This window comes from Rhinatrema bivittatum, chromosome 8, assembly GCF_901001135.1.
Source record: "Rhinatrema bivittatum chromosome 8, aRhiBiv1.1, whole genome shotgun sequence".
In the NCBI taxonomy this organism is placed as follows: domain Eukaryota; kingdom Metazoa; phylum Chordata; class Amphibia; order Gymnophiona; family Rhinatrematidae; genus Rhinatrema; species Rhinatrema bivittatum.
The window spans coordinates 92,008,325-92,031,600 of record NC_042622.1 but is presented as its reverse complement, the minus strand read 5'-3'; the positions used below and the strand labels follow the sequence as shown (position 1 = coordinate 92,031,600).

The 23,276-nt window shown below is 43.7% G+C and overlaps 1 protein-coding gene across 5 annotated transcripts in view; it reads right to left on the bottom strand.

The window, feature by feature from the left end:
• Positions 1 to 19,062: 19,062 nt before the first annotated feature.
• Positions 19,063 to 23,276, bottom strand: part of WDR5 (WD repeat domain 5) — a 113,676-nt gene continuing 109,462 nt past the window's right edge. For all 5 annotated transcript variants that reach the window (XM_029612246.1, XM_029612245.1, XM_029612243.1 and 2 more), the window contains one exon: positions 19,063 to 20,267. In XM_029612246.1, the coding sequence (XP_029468106.1) occupies positions 20,259 to 20,267 (9 nt within the window). In that variant the 3' untranslated portion in view covers positions 19,063 to 20,258. The remainder of the gene's footprint in view (positions 20,268 to 23,276) is intronic.

Genomic DNA, 23,276 nt, shown 5'->3' with positions numbered 1-23,276 from the left:
ACATTTCTCCGGCACCCACTCGTGTGGACACCAAAGACTGAGAACCAAAAAAATAACAGGCCCAAAAGCTGAGTGGTTAGAGCAGTGGGCTACAAACAAGGGAAGTCAGGGTTCAAATCCTATTGCCATTTCTTGTGACCTTGGGTAAGTCACGTCCCCCTACCCTGGCCCTTGGTGATTTCACCTGCACCAGGCCATATGGGGGGGGGGGCACCATTTCATCCTTTGCTTCAGGCAGGAGATTGCCTTGAGCCACCCCTGCTCATGGATTGAGGGAGGTAGGACTGAACACATTTTATCTTCCCTCTCACACACACGCACAATAACACATTGATTCTCTCACTTACATAGGCTCCTTCTCCCTCACAGATACATTATGTATATACGTGTGTGTGTGTGTGCGCACGCCTGTCAGTGCCTATATGAAACACATAGGCTCTCACAGACACACATTTACAAACACACACACACACAAGGACATAGGATCTCACACACATATGTGCTCACGTTGGCACAGGCTGTAATCCTCAGCTCTGCCCTTTTCTCTGCATTGTCCAGTCCTATGCTCAACCTGCACATAGCCATACCCTGAAAAACTGGTCCAGGACTTGTTTAGTATTGTTCATATATGTCTATTTAGCTCACACCTTTTCATTGGTAGAAGGTACAGTAGGTAGACCCCTGGCCTACTGTGTTTGGCAGGGCGCACCAATTAATTCTCAGTTGTGCACACATTTTTTGAGCGCAAACTCTACTGCCAATGCAGCAAGGAGTTTTGCGCACAAAAAATGTGCATACAACAATGCGCGTTTGAAGTTAGCACCTGCCCATGGAAATTCTATGCTTTGGAGGGCAATAGCTATTACCTTCCAATGAAGAAAGGTGTGCTGGCTTACTTTAGTGCTTCCTTAGTGCTGTAAACTTAAAGTCCTAGTCAGAGTTGGAGTAAAGTTTCCAGGGCTAATAAGGGTAGTCTATAGCCAGAAGCTAGAATTCTGATGCCAGGACCTGTACTTGGGTTTTTAGGAAAAGAAAACATGCTTTCTGCACAAAAGGCATATTTTCCATACATAAAATATGTATGCACTGAAAAAATGCTTTCTGCACTGAAAATGTTTTAATACACTTTTTATTTAAAGACATAAGACAAGCATTAATGGCAAATTTGAATAATACAAATCTATAACTTTGCCACAACAATTTACATTAACGATCCAAATGACATAATTTAAGTATGGAATACAAGTCTACTAAGACCCAGCCAGTTTATGTTGTTTCCCGCTGACATACCATATTGTCCTGAAAGTTTATGGTCATGTGTGTTCATATTTTGTTTGCATGTGTCATTCTTTACAATAGTTTCAGCAATTTTACTCTCAGATAAGTCCATTCTTGGAGTGATTTTCCAGTCTTGCCAATTGTAAGACATACAGCATGCATTATAGTTGGTCAATTAACTTGCAAAAAGCCCCATTTACAGAACTACCCTCCATATCCCTAAAATGATGATGTAGGGATTAATTTGAAACATCTGGTTAGAAATATCAGATTTTTTTCCCAGCAGTCCGTATCCAAAAGTCATGAATCCCACTGCATTCCCACTGCATATGTATATAGCTCCCTAATTGTCCACAGCCTTTCTATTTATTTATTTGTTGAGTTTTATATACCGTCATTCAGTAAAGCCATCATAACAGTTTACAAAATTTAAATTAAATTTACAAAATTAAAATCTTCTAGCAAGAAGAACTCATATTGCTACATTCAGGAGTGGCTCAAGGCAATCTGCCACCTGGAGCGAGATCTGAAATGGCACCCCTCGAACCACCTCCCCCTCTTCCTGGCCTGCAGCAGCGGCCCTCCTCTCTTCAGCATCCGCGATCTGGCCTCCAGCGCAGATCGCCGCGCAGCCGCGTCCCTCCACTCTTCAGCCACTGCAATAGGGACAGACGCCACAGCAGCGTTCTACGAGAGGCTTTTTTTGCCAAAATTCTGCTGCCTGAGAGGCTCAAAATTCTGCCGCCTGAAGCGGCCACCTCACCCTGCCTCATTATAAAACCACCCCTGTCTACATTTAGCAACATAAGAGGTATACAACAAGTTCGGTACAACAATCTAAATAAAAGATCCCTTTTAGAACATATGGATAAATTCTGTTTTCGCCAAATCAGTTCCTATTCTTGCACGCCTAGATTTCCTTGTCTATCTCTATTCCAATTCCATATGATTTTCTGTAATGTGCCTTTCCTCACAATATCATCTCAAAAACAAGAATATAGGAGAGCCACAAAAGGTCTGATTTTATCTGAACTACTCACCAGTGCCTCTGGACTTTCAAGATCTTCACAATTTGCTCCCACCCAACTTTTAAGCACAGGCCTGCATAACTGCAGCTATCTGAAATCCTACTCTCAACACTGGAAATGATTTGAAATGTTGACCTTCGCTAAAAACTGTTTTGTACACATAATTCATGGTTTATGCACAGAAACCATAGTTTATGTACACAAAGCATGTTTCCAAACATGAGGGTATAGAAAGCATTTTTGGGGGACATAAATTATACTTTATACATGGAAAACAATTTATGCACATAAACCATGATTTCTGTATATTAAATATGAGTTACACATACAAATCATATTTTGCTGTGTGCAAAGCCTTTTCTTTCTGCACATTTTCCGGTCTTGGGTGCATTTTTCTAAACTCCCGATGCATTAGCATACTATTAGCTTGCTACAGCTGGAGTTTTAAAAGAATTAGCTTGTGCATTAACTGCATGCTGAATGTCAGCAAACAGTTTTAATTCTCAGTTTTTTGCATCAGCCCCATTTGGATCGAGGCAATAGAGAGTGAGGTAACAGCTAAGGATTTGTCATAATGCAGTGTCTTCAGCTGAAGAGCGCTGTGGTCTTGGAATTGTCTTGCACCTGTCTAATGTTCTCAAATTTTCAGGCAGCAGCTAAGTAATTGCGGTGGGAAAGACAACAAAATTATGCAATAAAGGGCTGGCAGAGGGTGAAAAAAAATGGAGGCATGATGGTGGGTTTAAGGCAGTGATGGAATGCATGCATGTTACAAACACTATAGAAAATTAGCACAGAAGTTTCTTCAAATTTAAGTTGAAAGAGCAGCAACCACTCCAATTTAAACTAGTTTTTAATGACATGCTTTTTCAAAACCAAATTTCAAATTGGTGTTAAATTAGTTTTATTTAACTAGTGATTGCAAGTTAATTATGATTATGGTCTGGTGCTGAATGTCTACAAGCTTTTACACTTTGCTGCACCCTATGCCTTGAATAGCATTCCTAAGTTGGCATATCATGCTCTCTCTCTCTCTCACCCTATTCAAATCGCACCCAAAAACCCACCCCTTTGAGGCTGCATTTAAATCTTAAACCCAGACTCTCTCTGTTCATGGCCTTTTTTTTATTCTAACATTTTCAGTACTATGTTACTTGAAACCTCTTATTTTTCTTGTTTGTATGTTTTGATTAGATCAGCGGTTCTCCACCAGTGTGTCGCCATCCTCTGCCGGCAAGATACCGTGCTTCCTGGTCTCCCGCTGGCGCAGCTGCTCTTCCCTCATCCTCCTCCACAGCAGCAGAGGTTAGTGAAAGCACTTGAGAGCAGCACCACTAGGTACATGGCCTCTCCTCCTTCCCATATCTGCTGCCCAAAAGAGAAAGTAGCGGGTGGTGGGTTGGTGCACGTGCAGGAAGGAGAGACCATGGCATGACCAGAAAGTGCAAATAACATCAGCCCCAGGCCAAAGTAGTCAGCAAGAGGAGCAGTGCAGGCCCAGAGCAAGATCAATCTCAACCCCAAGGCAATGGGACTCTCTCTTGGGGCTGTGGCGGAGGCGGCTGCTGCTGCTAGCACTTATGCATCAAGGGTGGAGGGGGGGGGGGGGGGAGAGGAAATGAGAGAGAGTGAGCATATGTGTATGAGAGGAGAAAGTTTGCAAGCAAAACCTCTCTCCTCACCTCCTACTACTTCATGACAAGCTCAGAGCAGCTGGAGATCAAATGCTTCCAGATATGGCAAGCAGAGGATTTTTTAAAATCCTTATTAGTTTTTATTATTGGGTCTTTTTATCTGCTGTTTTGAAATATTTTATTGGTGTCTGGAAAATTTTTATATGAGTTTTTAATTATTTTCTATTCATCAGCTGTTTAAAAATTTTTCTTTTAGTATGGTTTTACTATGATTTTTATATTTCTTGCCTTTATATAAGGCTGGTGATGTTTGTTTTTCTGTTGCATTATATATAGTCTGGCTTGTTCTGGATTTATGTGTTCTGGTCTCTTTATTCTGTGTTAGGTGAGGGTCGATCTGTGATCAAGGTCTAGTACTGTGCTAGTATGTAGGGTATGTGTAGGAATCTTTAGGCTTATTGTGCATTTACAAGTCACCAACACCCTAGGCACTCTACAAAATAAAAGGCAATAAAAATAAAAAAAAATCCTAGACAGGACAAAACAAGACATTAAAAACTCACCCTAAGAACAAGAACATCTAAAATTGAGGTTAGAGCACATCATACTGTATCAATGAAATGCCTGCTGAAATAAAAATGCCTTAATCATGGCTTTAAAAGTCTTTGAACAAGTTAGTAAATGCAGGCTTTCAGGCAATGAATTCCAGAACAGTGGGGCTGCCACAGAGGCCTTTTCTCTGGTATCTGCCAACCATACCTGCGGTATTGAAGGGACTTCCAACAAGCATATTGTGTTGTAAAGGTGGAGCATGGAATTTGCCCAAGGGAGAGAATGAATCCCACGGCACTTGCATACAAGTAGCAGTATCTTAAATTTCACATGCCACTGTAGTGGTAACCAATACATATCATACAGTACAGGAGTAATGTGATCCCACCTTTCTCTTCCAGATATCAGTCAAGCTGCAGCATTCAGTAATATCTACAATGCCCTTAGAATGAATTGCAGTAATCCAGTAATGGCAATGTCACTGCCTGTACAACTGTTTTTTGGGTTTTTTTTTTTTTCAAAATACTTTTTATTAATATCGGATAGGCAGGCAGCAGAGGCAGCTAACAACAACAACGTCATGAACATTACAGTCAAAAACAGCAAAATTGTAACACCATGACTATGAGATAGGCTCACATTTGCTCCTACTGCTAGTTGGGTCTGGGGCTGATAATGTTTGTACTTCTGAATACAGCATGGCCTCTTCCTGTGCACACCACTTTCTCTGCCAGGCCATGGAGGCAGGGAGGAGAGGCCATGCCACAAGTGCCACTGCTTCAAGTGTTTCCGTTAAATTCTGCTGCCGTGTTTTGCATAGGTTGTCAACATTTTCAAACCCAGGTGGAGGAAGAGTTCTTCACGGCTGGTTGAGGTACACAGGGAGGACAGGAAGCACAATATCCTGCCAGTAGAGGATAGCAACCGACCTACCTGTACTTGGTAACATACCAATTGAGAACTGCTGCCACGGATTAACACTAGCCCCAGAAATGCGAGTTAACATTACACCACCACTGACCCAGAAGTTTAATTTTCAGCATTAAAAAAAAAAAACCACTTGCATTAGAGCTTCAGCACTTTAAAGCACTTACCAGTATTGGGGAGTAATAGCTGCTTTCATTAACATGGGATTTGCATGGAGGTACACTAACTTTTGCACACACAAAAGTTGCATATATAAAAATGTGCAGACTAACGAAACTTGTTAAATCAAGGCCAAGGTTTGAAGTCCTCACATACAGGCCGATACAGTAAAGCGCGGCCACGGTTACCCTGCTTCTAACCCGCTTTCTACTCACAATTTGGCCGCGTTAGTCCAACCCGCGATTCACTATCCCTTTTAACCTATCCTTACTGCTTCTTTAAATCAACGGGTAACCCTTTCCGCCCGCGGCATGTATATGGTATGTAAACGATTGGATTAGCTATTCCCTCCCATACAGTAACGTGCACCTCGATTATCGCCTTTTTAACCTGCAGTTTTGCCGCGTGTTTAACCTGCTAATTTACCGCCTACCCTTACCCCTGCGTTAGTGTGGAGAGTCAGGTCAGAGAGACTAAGTTTCATGGGCAAACGACCCCCTCACCCCCCGGGACAAGACCTTTAGAGGAGCCAGGATAGGGCAAACTTTCCCCCAGCCCCCGCTCACCTGCCCTGGTCGCGTCCATGGGTGCCGGTCTCCGGAGCAGCCCCAGTCCTCTCCCCCCTCCTCCCGGGGGTAGCCGGCGGCGAGAGTGGCTTCAGCAGCCCGGGCGCTCCCCATGCGAGGCATGGCTTCCAGCAGCCCTCGCCGGCGATGGTGAATGAGCGCATGAGCGCACGCCGTGACCTGAGTGCCCGGCTGGATGTCCGAGGTCACGGCGTGCGCTCATTCACCATCGCCGGCGAGGGCTGCTGGAAGACGCGCCTCGCATGGGGAGCGCCCGATCTGCCCCGGGCTGCTGAAGCCGCTCTCGCCGCCGGCTGCCCCCGGGAGGAGGGGAGAGAGGACTGGGGCTGCTCCGGAGACCGGCACCCATGGACGTGGCCAGGTCAGGTGAGCGGGGGCTGGGGGAAAGTTTGCCCGATCCTGAAGCGTGGCTTTCCCGGTGCGTTGGATTTTAGGTTGGGCAGGCAAGAGTTTAGGCCAGCTGATACTTCTCTGATCCTTTTTTGCTTTAAGTTGGAATCCACTTCCTGGTACCTGTCATTTGAAATGACATTTGAAATGACAGGTACCAGCGCACCCAGGATACTGTATAGGCGCTGTATAGCGCTCTATACAGTAAAATGGATTGCGCTTCATGGACTCTTCTTGGACGCGCTTTGGACATGGCTTGCATTTGCATGCCATTTAAATACTGTATTGAGCGGTATGTGATCTGAACTGTGCGCGTGGCAAACGAGCAGGCGCCCGGCACTGCCGCACTTTTTCTACCGCGTCCTTACTGTATCGGCCTGATACATAGGTAGGACAAATCCACAGCATCTCTATTGTACTGAAGACACTTCCACTTTTCTGCAGCAGTGCCATCTGGTTCAATGATAGAATTAAAAAAGGACGACCAAAAGCAGCATTAATTGAATGGGATGTCAGGAAACACTGATCAGGTTCTATTTCCAGGCTGAGGCATAGAAAACGCGTCATGCTCCTATTTCTCACCCGGTATCCCAAGTGCTCAAGTGAATTATCGAGTGTCCTTTAAAATGCACATGCCTAATTTATGGAGTTAAACTAGTATAAAAAAAAATTATTGACATTATATAAACAAAAGGAAAATTGGTTCTTACCAGCTAATTTTCACTCCTAGATACCACAGATCAGTCTAGATGCATGGGTTTTTCATCCCTACCAGATGGAGAGAAGAAGAGCAGCTTTGCTGACACCGTGCTACTTAAGTTAGCATGCCATCTGCAGACTTTCAGTATGAACTGTACCCAAGCAAAAGCTCTTCCACCCAAAATAAGCAATGGAAAGGTTGAGCCCTTTCATCTATAGTATCTAACGAAAAGCCAAAACCCTGAAATATCTGCTTACTTTCTACATAAAGCAAAAATATAGAGTGGTCTTTCCAGAGAGCGAGGGGTTCTGGACTGATTTGTGGTATTCCAGGAACAAAAATTAGCAGGTAAGAGCCAATTTTCCTTTCCTGTTCATACCCTAAATCAGACCAGATGCATGGGATGTACCCCAGCTCCCGTATTCTGGGCGGGAATCTGAAATGCTGCCCGACAGATTTCGGGGGGGGGGGGGGGGGGCGACGACAACTGACACTCAGCTCAGAACGCTACCTGTGCCCTAGCAGAATGAGCTCAAAGCCTCACAGGAATCGGTTGCCCCTTGCAAACTTAAGCAGACACAATGGCCTCCTTCAGCCACTATGAAATGGTAGCTTTAGAAGCCTTACTCCCTTCTTCGCTACCCCAAATAGAACAAAGAGGTGATTGGATCTTTGAAAACTGTTGCTGACCTTCAGAGAGTAAAACAGAGTGTGACTGACATCTAATAGATAAAATTACTTCTATTGTGGAATCGCCGAATGCAAATTCCAGAAGAATAGAAGTTCCATTGCACAAAGATATCCTCTTCCTCTAAACTGGAGTAAACTACACTTCCATGCTTGAAGCTCTGAAATACTCCTGGCCAAACAAATCACCACCAGAAAGACTACTTTTAGTGTAAGGTACTTCAGAGACACCTGTTTCAACAGCTTGTCAGCGAACCACAGAGCACCCGCAACACCAAATTAAGGTTCCACGAGGGAAACTCTTCAGAGAATGCCAATGTTTCACCCCCGAAGAAAACGGATCACATAGGGATGTGAAGCCAGGGGCATCCCATGCAACTTATTCCTCCAACAGCCCAATGCTTCCACATGAACTCTTAAGGAATTGAATGTAAGCCCTTTCACTAGGCCATTCTGCAAAAAGACCAAAATGTGAGACATCATGCCTCAAACACACTTCACACCCTGACATAAGCCAAGGAAGTGGAAAGCCTCCTAGCCTGTAGTAAGGTGGGAATGACTTCTTCCAAATAGCCCTTCACGCATAACTGATTCCTTTCAAAAGCCAGGCCATGAGACAAAAGCGATCTGCCTGATCCAAGAAGATTGGGCCCTGATGAAGAAACCTGTGAAGATGTCCAAGTCTTAGAGGGCCATCCACTGCCAAATTTATCAAGACCAGAGTCACCAGGATCACCTTCCCCAGATGAGCTTCGATCCTCCATAGTACCCTTCCTATCAGTGGCCTTGGAAGAAAGCCTTACAAAGAATGCCAAACGGCCACGGATGAACCAGTGTGTCAAGACCTTCTGCTCAGACTTCCCTTCTGTGACTGAAGAAGCAGGGTACTTTGGTGTTCTGCCTCAATGCCATCAGGTCGAGCTGAGAATTGCCCCATCTGGAACAAATGAGACTCATTGCCTCTTCTGCCAGCTCCCATTCGCCAAGGTCCAATGCCTGCCAGCTGTCTGCTTGGACATTGTCCACTCCGGCAACATGAGAGGCTGCTAGAGCCATCAAGTGCTGCTCCGCCCAATGGAAAAGCACCTGGACCTCCAGTGACATGAGACACCTGGTTCCCCCCTTGGTGACCGATATAAGCCACCATTGTTGCATCCAATAGAACTCACAACACTTGACTATGTAACCATGGAAGAAAAGAGAGTAATGCCTTGCATACCACCTTTGTTTCCAAACAATTGAGACCACAATGCTTTTGCTGCTGACCACCAGGAGAGACTGGACCTGGTTTCCCTTGCAGCAGCAGTGGAGTGTGGAACTCCTCAGACTGCAGATTCTAGCAGAACAGAAAGATCTTTTGCAGAGGCCACATATGCATGAACACCTAGGGAACTAGATCTAGTGTAGATACCACAGAATCTAGGATCTGCGCAAATAATCCCATATTTTGGGTCCTGAAAGCTGCAATAAATTAGAGGATCTGTGCTTGCAACTTCAGCACCCTTTTCCTAGTGAGAAACACCTTGCATAGCCTGGTATCAAAGTGGGCTCTCAGGTGATCCAGCAACTGGTTCAGAACCAGATTGCTCTTGGCCATATTCACTATCCAGCCCAGGGTCCGTAACCTCAGCATAACCTGCTGAACCAACTGCTGACATAGGTCTCTCAACTTTACTCAAGTGAACCAGTTGTCCAAATAAGGGTGCACTAAGATGTCTTCCTTCCACAGAGCTGCAGCTACTACTCCAAGGTGCCATTGCCAACCCATATGGGTTTGCATGAAATTGGAAATGCTCTCCCAGCACTATGAAGTGAAGAATGTAATGCTCCATTTTGACGGGAATATGTAGATACACTCCTGTGAGATCCAAAAAAGCCAGGAACTCCCTCTTATGCACTGCTGGTATCAGAGCACAGAATCTCCATTCGGAAACATGGCACACAGAGGGCGGCATTCATCTTCTTCAGATCCAGAATGGGCCAGTAGGTCCCCTCCTTCTTTGGGATCACAAAATAGATGGAATATCTTCCTGTTCCGCGTTTAAGGAGTATAAGAACTATCATTTCCATTATGGGAAAAAAAAGAGAAAAGAGCGCACAGCACCAGCTGTAATGGCTGGGGAATGGTTAAGGATGCTACTTGAATTTCTCTTTCAAATTTCCACAGACTCAAATATCTATACATTGTGCTTATATTCAGTTTACTTACAGTAAACTGAATATATCTAATAATCTAAGACTAAGAAAAATTGCATTGCACATAAAAATAAGGTCTAATGTAAACTAGGAAAAATACAAATGTAATAGAAGATACAAGAAATTATATGCATATAATAAAGACCAGTATATACATATAAACACGATACAATTCTAAATCTGCTTATGTCCTTAAGATCGATCCATGAAACTCAGCAGTGAAGTAGGAACACAATGCTAGACCATGGCACGACTAATAGTCTTGCGTTTCAGTAAACACAGATACTGATGTTGTGAGGTGGTTTATATAGAATCTCATTCTTTGACTGACTTTCCTGCCAATACTCAGCCATCAATCATGTGTGCACTTTTTTTTCTCTCGTATTCCAGCCCTAAGGCAGAGGGGTCCTGCCAGGTGTTGACAAAAAGGTCAGTGGAATGTGACCTATAGGTAGCTCAATAATGCAGATTTCCTTAGGGCCTCAGCGCTAGCACACAAAATTCAGTGGTTTAGTTTTCCAGAGAAGACAGAGCTTAACAGAAAAGAGAAGCCCAAAAGGCTTAAATCCTAAGATCGATCCATGAAACTCAGCAGTGAAGTAGTCTATTACTCTAGGAACACAATGCTATTACAATTTAAACAGCTCAGTCAGTGGTTCAATTCTTTGGGGGCCTAACTGACCCTAGCCCCAGCCCGTAACACCAACATTTCTTCATATTTTCATTCCCTGGCTAATACAAGGAACTATCGCTTTCAGATACTGGAGCCAATGCAATGTGGTGCAAATCCTCTCTTTTGGCACAGGAGGCACAAGGGGAAATCATATAGGCTTGGAAAATCAGACATGCAAATTCTAAGGCGTAACCATCCCATACAACTGTCAGAACCCACTGGTTCATTGTGACCTTGGTCCACTCTTCATAAAAAAAGGATCAACCGTTCCAATCTCCAAGAAAGAGTGCACCAGCTGCATCTCATTGTACAGGTTTACCTCCTCCAGCCCCCTGACTGCAGTTTTCCCGGGCTGGTCTACATGAGCCCCGGAAAGACTGCATCTGCTCAGACCCCTGTCTCTGGGAGGAGGAAGGTCCTCTACTTAGACAATATCTCCTCACTTCCCTATACCGCAATCTGATTGGAAATGTCTTCTTGCCTCCTTTCGGCTTGACCTCAGCAATTTATGAACCTTTTGACTTGTCCAAATGAGTCATTAGCTGTTCCAGATCCTCAACAAATAAGAGCTTGCCTTTAAAAGGCAGATTGCCCAGCTGCTACTTGGACTAGACATCCGTTGACCAATTTCACAACCATAGGAGTCTTCTGGATGAAACTGCGGATATCATATTCCTGGCGGACGTGCAAAGCAAGTCATAACAACGCAACTGCAATATAAGCCACCCCCCAGCTCCAAGCACTCTGCCTGCTTGGCAGGGGGGCAAAGCAAGCTGTTCCCTTCACTTGAAGCTTCTGCACCCAGCGCAAACAGGCTTATGCCATGAAGCTACTGCAGACCGCTGCATGGATGTCCAAAGCCGAGACCTTGAACATTTTCTTGAGATGGATCTCTAACTTTCGGTCCTGAACGTCTTTCAAAGCCATTGATCCTGCCACCAGAATGGTGGTTTTTTTGGTCAATGCCGAGACAGAAGTGTCCACCTTAGGAAGCATGAGGAGCTTTAACACACCCTTGGGTAGGGGGTACAGCTTAGCCATCACTCTCAACATCTTCAGACCAGCCTCAGGAGTATCCCACTTCCCGACTATCTTTTTGACAATCTAATTAATAGAAAGTAAAGATCTTAGCTGGACCTCAAAGACCTTCCATGACAGGGTCCAACCCTCATGACTCTTCCTGAGGCACCTTAATCCCAAGCTCCTGCAATACTTGGGGAATCAAAGGAAACTACTCTTTCCTGAAAAACCAGACCACCTTAGGGTTGTCCCCTTCAGCAGCAGTAATCTCCTCTGAATCCAAGTGTCCCTTGTCTGCATCGTCCCCTGGGGACTCTTCCGCAGGCCCCTTCCAAGTCTTCAGATTTGCTCACAGGTTGCAGACAGACCAAGCTTACAGAGAAGACCCCCCAGCAGTCCAGTCTCCTGGCTTTCCCCTGCCATGGAAGAAACTGGGAGCGCTTTCCTAATGCTTTGTCAGGAAAGCCTTGTGCATAAGGAGCACAAATTCAGAAGAAAAGGCATCCTCTTAATCCTTATCCACAAAGTCCCCCAGCTCCCTTTGATTCCTCCTTGGCAATCCCAGTGTCTGGGACAGCAGGAGACAGAGGAGAAGCTAACCCTTCCCCCATCCTTTCCTGCTCCTCAGCAATTTTGCAAAATGGCCTTCATTTCTGCGTTAGTGAGGAGAGCAGTTTTGCCTGCCTCCCGCAGAAATGCTAGCTACAACAGAGTTGCTCTCCCCTCTGGAAAAACACCTCGTAGGAAACCCCACAGTAGTGAGTTGCGATTACAGATCTCTGGAGTGGCATTTCCCATGCTCTGTGGATGCTGCCATATTGGGCCCAGCTGCACATGCTACAATCAGCCAAACTTCCTCGCACTAGCAGCCCACTTGGATGTGCTTAGTTATACCGCAAACCACCAGCTGTTCCCTGACTTCCCGCTTCAAGAGCCGCTCACCATTCCTTCCTACGATGGCTGACCCAGCCAGGAAGGCATGCATCTGCAAGGAAAAACTTGCCTCTTTCCCACCCCCACCAGCTTCTATTACCATGCTGGCAAGAAAATCAGGTACTTCCCTTATGCTGTCTTCGATGGAAGCAAGGGGAAGAAGCAAGGGGATAGAGAAGGAGCCAGACTGTCTTTCACAACCCTCCTCACTTGTCAGGCTGAGGCACTTCAGGGTTACCAAACCCCTGTTTGCCCTACGAACAATTTCTTTGCTTCAGTGTTTACTGAAGGGGATGTTGGGGAGATACCCGTTCCAGAGACAGTTTTCAAGAGTGATGATTTAGATGAATTGAACCAAATCACAATAAACCTGGAAGATGTAGTAGGCCAGATTGACAAACTGAAGAGCAGCAAATCACCTGAACTGGATGGCATACATCTCAGGATTCTGAAAGAACTAAAAAATGAATTTCAGACCTATTTCAATTAATTTGTATGCTATCATTAAAATCATTCATTGTACCTGAAGATGGCCAATGTAACCCTGATGTTTAAAGAGGGCTCCAGGGGGTGATCTGGGAAACTATAGACCAGTGGGGGGGGCCTGACTTCAGTGCCAGGAAAAATCATGGAAACTGTTATAAAAACTAAAATTACAAAAAACATTTAGACTGGAGAAATTACTTACCTGATAATTTCGTTTTCCTTCGGGTAGACAGATGTACTCAGGACCAATGGGCTATATGCTCCCCTGCTAGCAGATGGAGAATGAGTCAGGTTTCAAAGCTGACATCACTAGATACACCCCTGCAGTGACCTCAGCCCTTCAGTATTCTCTTCAAAAGCCATTGTGGACATCCTATTGAAAAAACTTGATTAAAACTTGATTAAAAATGGATAACCATAACTGTACTCAGCCAACCAAACACTGAATCCCAGCAAGATAATAGATGTCCTGATCTAGGGATTGGGCAACGGCTTACCCGTAACCTCTTGGAATCAATATTCACTTTACAGACAATTCTTTGGCACCATCCTTGGGCAGTCGTGGGCGGTATGCTGAGTCCATCTGTAGACATTAAGGAAAATGAAATTTTCAGTAAGTAATCTCTCCATTTCCTAGCATGTAGCCAGATGGACTCAGGACCAATGGGATGTACAAAAGCTACTCCCCAATCAGGGCGGGAGGCTGCCCAAGGTCCGGTTAGCACCACCCTAGTAAAGGCTGTGTCCTCTCAGGTCTGAATGTCCAGGTGATAGAACCTGGAGAAGGTGTGCAAGGAGGACCAAGATGTCGCTCGAGAGATGTCAACGGGAGACAGCATCTTAGCTTCCGCCAGGATACTGCCTGAGCCCTAGTGGAATGAGCTTTAACCTGAAAGAGTAATGGCTTTCCTGCCTCTACATAAGCTCCTTTGACCACTTCCTTGAGCCAGCGAGCTAAGGTAGTCCTTGAAGCTGGTTTGCCCTGTCTCCTTCCACCGTGAAGAACAAAAGGTCCATCTTACGCACCGGTTCTGAAAGTTCCAGATACCGCATCAAAAACCTACTGGTTTAAATGGCGGAGGGGCGGTATTCTTCCATGTCCTTGTGCCTATCTAGGGACTGCAACGAAATGGACTGAATCATATGAAACTCCGAGACTACCTTTGCCAAGAAGGATGGAATGGTACGAAGTTGTAACACTCCAGGGATTATCCGGAGGAATGGCTCCCTACACGACAATGCCGGTAGTTCAGAGATGCAAAGAGCCGAGCATATCGCCACCAGGACCACCATTTTCAGGCATCCTGTAAAAATTCCAGTAACAGAGGGATTTTGGCCATCCAAGGGGCAACACTGCGTTCCTCACACCAGGCCTCAAATACTCTCCAGACTTGCACATACACTAAGGATGTCGAGAACTTACACGCTTGGAGCAGAATATACCCGCTTCATGAGGCAAGCCTTCTCAAGGTCCAAACCATAAAACAAAATAGAGCCAGATCCTTGTGAAGGACCGGACCCTGGTGGAGCCAAGCCAATCTCAAGCCACTAGAAGGATTAATCCCCTGTGGTGCTTGATTCTGCAAATGACCCTGCCCAGCAGTGGCCACGGAGGTAAGGCATTATATTAAGTTCTCTTCTGGAAAGGTCTGAACAGGGCATCATATCCAGGGACCGCTGATCTCTTCTGCCACTGAGGAAATCAGGAAACCTTTGCATTGTGAGATGCGGCCAGCAGGTCGATGGATGGGAGGTTTTGGCCGACAATGCCCATTCTCCTGGAACCCTGCTTAGAAAATCTGCTCTGATGTCGTCTTTTCCTGCAATGTGGGAGGCAGAGATAATCTGTAGATTCAATTCCGCCCATTCGATAAGGAGATCCATCTCCAAAGACACTTGCTGGCTCTTGGTTCCTCCCTGGCAGTTGATGTAGGCTACCGTTGTTGCCTGACTCTGGAGTAAGTGGCTGAACTGTAGACATGCCAATCTGACTGTCCGGGCTTCCAGGCAGTTTATGCTCCAGAGCGCTTCTTCCTTGGTCCAACGTCCCTGGGCTGTCAGCTCCTGACAGTGAGCTCTCCAACCCCGGATGCTCTCATCTGTCGTGAGAACCAGCCAGTTCAGCAGGGACAGGTTTACACCCTCACCCAGGTGAGTTTCCTGAAGCCACCACTGGAGCTGAAAACATACTTCCATTGGTAGGTGGAGGCGAATCAAATTGTCTTGAGACAGCGGGTTCCAACGTGACAGAAGGGAGTGCTGAAATGGCCGCATGTGTGCCCTCGCCCTCCAGGGTTGACGCCATCAAATCGAGGACCTGAAGATAACTCCACACCTTGGGGTATATCATGTTCGTCAACCAACACATTTGGCATATCAACTTCCTTATCCGCGAAGGTGGAAGACCTTGCCCTGCTTGGTGTCAAATCAAACTCCCAGATATTCCAGGGACTGGGAGGGCTTGAGGCTGCTTTTTTTTTTTTTTCAATTTATTATTTATTGAAATATAACATTTTAAACAAATGAAATAATCAGGAATTCCAAGGTAAACAATAAAACCTCACATTATTATTAAATCTCATTTCTTAGGATATCTAGCCCACATCTAGGGAGAGTGGGAGGGCAGGTCAAATATACTGATACATTTCTAATTACAACCAATTTCCTATACTTCCACCGTTTCTACTGATGACTTATCCCTTAGGAATCGCTCTAAATGCAATGGATCAGTAAACACAAACTTATTGTTCTGATACATTATCTGACACTTACAGGGGAATTTCAAATAAAAACTAGCTCCTATATCTAACACTGATTGTTTATGAGACAAGAACTGTTTTCTACGTGCCTGAGTGGCACGAGAAACATCAGGAAAGACCTGTATCTTCTGACCGCAAAAATTCTGATCTTTAAATTGAAAATATTTTGAGAAGAATAGGTCTCTCTCTTGTCTTAAAGAAAAAGATATTAACAACGTTGCTCTAGAAAGTATATTGTCCATGGAGTCCTCTAAAATGGTAGAGACCCCAGGACTTTCCATAATATCAATTCCTCCTTCCTGTGTCAGTAATGTTCTTCCTTTTGGGATATAGTACATCTTAGAAAGTAAAGGAATCTGTGTAGAATCATAGGATAATATCTCGACTATATATTTTTTATATAACTCAAAGGCAGAAATTAATCTAGACCTCGGAAAATTTAACAATTGAAGATTACTTGATCGTAACTCATGTTCTAATAATTCAATTCTAGTATGTAGAACGAGATTATCCTTAATGGATGATGCAACGATAGCTGGAATATTACTAACTGTGGGGTTCAAATTCCCAATTATAGTTTCTATTTTATTAGTCCTGTCTTCTAACTCCACAAACTTTTCCCTGGTTTCCACAGAGAAAGTATGGATCTTAGTGACAGAGCTAGATAACTTCTTATCTATTTTTGTTGTCAACCTCCAAAGATCTAATGACGACACTTTCTGGCTCTACCTCATTATCTAATCCTTCATCACTTGCGTTAAAAATTATGCCTGGACATTTAACTATTGTATTGGCAACTGCATTCACCCCACCCACACTCATACTCTCTAATTGTATATTCCCACTGGGTACTGACAGCCCCTTTACTTCAACAGGGGTTGCACTTCCCAAGGAGTCTATACCTTTGTTAGCCTCAGATGCACCTACCCTTCTTGGGTGTATAGGAGGTTGTGAGGACCTAGGACTTAAGGATATCCCAGAATGGGAATTTCCTTCTAACATGTCCTCTACTATGGACTCCCCCATACGAATTATGTGGGAGTCCATGGGTCCTGTTCAGTTTGGTGAACAGACGACTGGGGGGGGGGGGGGGGGGGGGTATGATAGAAGTCTACCAAACCATGAAAGGCCTTTAACAAGTTAATGTAAATTGGTTATTTAATTTCAGAGAAAAGGACTAGGGGGCACTCCATGAAGTTAGCAAGTAGCTCATTTAAAACAAATCGAAGACATTTTTTCACTCAGCACATAGTTAAGCTCTGGAATTCATTGCCAGAGGTTACAGCAGTTAGTGTAACCGGGTTTAAAAATGGTTTGGATAAGCTCCTAGAGGAAAAATCCATAAACTATTAATAAGCAATAGTAGATTGAGATTTAACGTTTGAGTACTTGCAACTTGGATTGGCCATTGCTGGAGACAGGATACTGGGCTTGATGGGTCCTTGGCCTGACCCAGTATATCTTATGTACTCTACCAAGGGGATGGTCCTCTAATATTTATATACCAATATTCTGAATACAATCATACTGGTTTACAATAAAACAAAAGCTGTAAGATAATAAGCATACAACTTATTTAAAAGAAATTATTCACATTCTTAAAAATAGATAAAAAATACAAGAAAATAAATACTAAAATATACAAAGAAATCAATCATCATTCATCACTTATCGATATACATCCTCTCCAAACACCTGCCTGAAAAGCCAAGTTTTAAACTCCTTTTTAAAAGTTTGATAATTTGCCTGCAATCTGAGTTCTACTGGAATAGAATTCCATAGTTTAGGTCCAGCTATCGATAAAGCTCTATCTCTAACTATAGATAAATGCACAGATTTCAGAGATGGAATGGACAAAAGACATTTATTAGCCGATCTTAAATTTCGCTGAGGGGTATGAATATGTAAAACTGTAAGAATGTAATACCCTTGAGAACAATTTTATTTCCTCTTTTTTTTTTTTTTACTCCAGGCTGCAGGTTTTACATCTCTACCATCTATTGGAGACAGAGAAATACTAAGGGACTTCAGGTGGCACACTAACTTAAGTAGCACAGTATCAGCAAAGCTTTTCCTCTCTGTCTCCATCTGCTGATGAAAAACCCATGCATCTGGACTGATCTGGGGTATAAATAGGAACAGGATTGTTCAATAGGTATGAAAAATAAAATCCACAATTCTAACCCTGGGAGTAAAGCAAAGAAGAAACAGCATGGGGTTTTTTTGCATATGTTGCCCAGATCGAGTACATCTATGATTAGGACAGGCGCACAACAAAATAGCCCCAATCAGAGACAGCAGCATACTTACATGACCTTCCCCCAAAGTGCAGGATAAGCACCTTTGACACCCTGGCCTAAGAGCTACACCAATCCCAATGAAGATCTTGCACTGAACTGAGGCTGCCCATCTTCTCATTGCTCATCACAGTTTAGATCAGTTTGAGCAGATCACGACATCGTACTCCCAAAACCTGCACAACTGCAGGGGTATGTAAGAAAATGGTTACCTACCTCAACTCCTAGCTGGCATCTTCTGTCAGGAAGTGCATACAAATTGAAATAAAAAGAATTGATTGAACCCACAGGTTTAATGATCAATTACTACTTACTTTCAAATAATGTGGGAGGGTGGAGAGAAACAGCAAACAAAAAGAAATAGTCACTCAAACCATGGCTAGAGGCCTAAACCCTATCTTCCAATAAGCTGTAAAATTGTAGCACTGGATAGTACAGTAACTTAACAACTGCTTGCTTCAGTATTAAAACCTACTTGGAGGGCTGTACTCTTGTGATCTTTTCTGTTGTACAGATCCATAATCCTTACATGTCCAGCCTGGCTCAGCCTATTGAGCCCTAGCTTGTCTTAGAAAACAGTTTCTCCTCCATTTAGAATTTCACAAGACGCCTATAACTGGAATCTTTTGCCATCTACTTCGGTTTTGGATCAGCCATTTACCGATGCACCTCTGCAGGTGTAAACCAAGTCAATATGCTTTCCTTCTCTATTCCAAAACAAGCCAAATGGACACGACACACACCTTATCACCAATGGACATGTAAAATCCCACCACTTTATTATGGTTTATGGTACCAGTTTTGGTTTGCAAAGTATCCTTAAATGTGATGGGAAAATTTTTTTTTTTTTTAAAAAGGAATTAAAATTAAGAATACTGAGCCTGAAATAGATACAGAGCCATGCTATTAGCAATACATTTCAATACAATATTTCTGAAATACAAAATAAAAAATAAACAGCCATTGCTTTTTTCACATTGCGATAACTTTACAGTGTGCAGTGAACTTTTGGAAAAACTTCAAAATATGGCCAAGTAGTACTACAAAAGCAGGTACTGTTGAATATTTTGAGAGAGAGACAAAGAGAAATGTAAGTTTCTATTTAACACATGTAGCAAGAAATGTAAGCAAACTAGACAGAAGATAAAAATTAAGATATTTTCCTCACTGTTCTTTTCCCAGTCAACAGCAACTTTGTCCTTAATTTGGTCATAAAGGCCTGGTTTGACCAGGAGGTTCCATTATGTGTTATCTGAAAAACGACTTGAAGAAGGTACTGATCATCATAAACCCAACCAAGTAATCCTTAGTGCTTACCAACCCCAAACAAGTTAGTTTTATGATGCATTGACTGGGTGCTTGCGTGGTCTTCCACAGAATCTGGCAAGTCACTGCAGAATGCTGTCTCGTGAAGTGTTTGGGAGCCTGGAACAGGTTACTTCAGCCAACCTGGTTTGAAAGCTACAAGGCGATGCAGCACCTTTCAACAAACTAAGCATTCTGGCAACAAGTAGAAGTACCTTCTCTGGGCCATGTTCCCATGAACAAACATGGCCAATGCCAAAAAACAAAAAAAAAACAAAACACAAACCTCTTCAGGTTGAAAAATAAAAGTAGGAGAGACTGACATTTGCAACTCCCATGACTGCTAATTTAGTGTGAGACTGATATGACCGTAGCAGACATTTGTGTTCTCTCCATTTTTTTATTGTCTCTAGGTAACTTGTTACATTTCTGCTCAGATAAAAATTGCTTTAAAAAAAAATTCTGGTTTTCCCTTCAACTCTGTTTTCATTCTTCTGTGCACCTTTTTTTTCTTTCTTTCCTGATACAGTCTAGCAAACAGTGCATCTGTGGCATCTAACAGTCGCTCTTCCACAGTTTAATCGTTTTGTCATTCTCTAGCGCTGCTGAGGCAATGATGTTCTCAGTTGGGTGACAGGCAGTTGAGATCACAACATCTGAAGGCAGGGGAAGAAGAAAGGCATACATAATCAGTTACAATTACACAGCTTGCTTCAGCACTATTTTCTTATGAGAACTAAACACCCTGACCCCAAACTCACTGCCTTTTTTTTTTTTTTTTTTTAAACTACTGGCCTTTATTAATACTTACACCTTCAACCTATTTGTATGATTTCATTGTACATACAATAATTAGATATTTTATGTAAAATCTTACTTAGTTAAAAGGCATTTTTACCAATGTCAATATTAATATTGACAGTTGAAAAAATAGTAACGCAATCTTTATTGATAGGTGTTGGCTGCCACGTTTTATAGTGAAGTCATGATGTCATGCTTTCCTACAGTCATGAGAGATCTGAGAAATCATGAATCACATTAGATTTCATCAGAAAACCCGGGATGAAATGCAGTTTGTAGTTCAAGGCCTACACGGTGGTCACATCACTTTTGCAAGCTACTTTGCATCTCAGCTGCTTTAGCACAGATGAAGCTAAATGCAAAGTGAAAAAAAAAGAGGATTAGTTTGCCCTGCTGAGCTCTACAAACACTGTGGCATACCAAGCCTGCACTGCCTTCAGCTTTATATTAGCAAAACGTGATGCATAAACCCAGCTAAAAAGGTTAACAAGAACGCATGGTATCACAATTATATAAAAGAAATACATCTTCAAACTAAGGATCATTCCTTTCAAAATATTCCTCAAAAAGTATCTCTTTAAAGTTTTAGTATATTTGGCACATTTTCCTTTTTGATTTTCTGTCCACCCTCAGCAAGATCAATTATATTTCAAAAGGGTTCCATAAGACCGTATGATCAATGCAACAGTATTGTATTTACTTGCACATATATAATATATACCAGCAGAGACCCACAAAACGTTTGTGATCAAAATATATTTATTGTACAAACAGTCCTGTAAAAACAAGATTTCTAGTTATTCTTTCACTGAAGACTAAGAGAATCCAAATTTAAAGAGATAATCCAGATTGGGAGAGAAGTGAGGTGTCCCTTTATTGGATCCAGTCCTGACGACAATACTTCCTTCCCTTCTTCCAATCCCCTCTTATGCACATACATAAAATGAGTTGATCTCCTTTTATCCCTTCACCCAGCTCAATCCATTAACATTCCCACTCTCACCCTTCAACTCCTCCAGACTGAATCCTCTCCCATTCCCCTAACCACTGCCGATGATCCCTCTTGCTCCCTCTGATGCCACCTCCTGTTGCTCGGCATGCACTGCCTGTGCAGTTCCCAAGGAACCTGCCACCATACCCTGAAACCATGGCTACACATTGTCTCCAAAGCACAATCGCTGATGCAATACTGTGCGCAGCACTCAACATGAGATTTGATGCCCATTCTGGACATATCCATAACACAAAAATGGGGGTTAACATGTCCAAAACGTGTGTCCAACCAAGCGCGCAGCTAACAGCGCTCATCACATGCAAATTCATGTTCATGAGGCTATAAGAAAATTGGTTACCTGATAATTTTCGTTCCTGTAATACTACGGATCAGTCCAGACTCCTGTGTTTTGCCCCCCCTCTAGCAGATGGAGACAGAAGTTTATCAAACAAAACTCCGCCTTATATAGGCTGGTGCCACCTACAGTCTTGGTAGTATTACTTAATGTCAAAGCAGAACGGAGCACGAAGAACTCCAAACTATCTACAGTACGCTAACAACCACAAAACCGGCTCATGAACCCCAAAATGGATACAGAACCCATGCTCTTCAAGTGAACTGCTCAGAAAAAAAACGAAATACAGTGCGGATTCTCCACACCCTTTAAACCTCTCATGGGTGGCACTCTGGACTGATCCGGGTACGTACACAGGGAAAAGAAAATTGGTTCTTACCTGATAATTTTCGTTCCTGTAGTACTCCTTCTCCAAAACCCCCCATTCCTGTAGCCCGAACATCCAGACGATAATGTCTGGCAAAAGTATGTGGAGACTTCCACGTAGCTGCTCTGCAAATCTCATCTGGAGAAACCTGCTGACATTCCGCCCAGGACGCAGCCTGCAAGCGAGTAGAATGAGCACGAACACCCATTGGTAAGGATCGCCCATCCAACAAGTACGCAGAATTGATGGTCTCTTTCAGCCAACGAGCTATGGTAGTCTTCGAAGCCAAGTTGCCCTTCTGTGGACCACTCCACAGCACAAAGAGATGATCAGACACCCGGAATCCATTGGTAACCTCCAGGTAACGCAGTAGCGCCCTGCGAACATCGCACTTCCGCAAGTCTCTAGAAAATGGATCCGACTTGTCCAAGTCAGAAAAAGACGGCAGCTCCAGCGACCGATTTAAACGAAAGGAGGATACTACCTTAGGCAGGAATGACGGGACCGTACGTAGGGACACTCCAAACTCCGAAATACGCAAAAAAGGTTCCCTACACGATAACGCCTAAAGCTCAGATAGCCTGCGCGCAGACACAATAGCCACCAAAAATACCACACCTTCAAGGTAAGGTCCTTCACGGTCGCCCTGCGTAAAGGCTCAAAAGGTGCCCCACACAAAGCCTTCAACACCACATTCAGGTTCCATGAAGGACAGGGCTGTCGGACCGGCTGATGCAAATGCCTCGCCCCCCCGAAGGAAACGAGAGACATCAGGATGAGTTGCTAAGGAGCTGTCATGAACATGACCCCGTAATGGACCTAACGCTGCTACCTGTACACACAAGGAGCTATACAACAATCCTTTTGCCAGACTATCCTGAAGAACACTCAAAATATCTGGGATTGCCGCCCGAGTGGGAACAATATTTCCAGTTAGACACCAGGCCTCAAAGACCTTCCAAACCCGCATGTAAGAGAGGGAAGTCGAAACCTTAAGGGAGCACAAAAGCGTAGTCACCACAGCATCGGAGAATCCTCTAGATTTTAAACGCTTCCTCTCAAAAGCCATGCCGCTAGACAAAAGCGTTCTACCTGGTCGAAACAAACGCGTCCCTGATGCAGGAGATTCGGCATGTTCGGAAATCTCA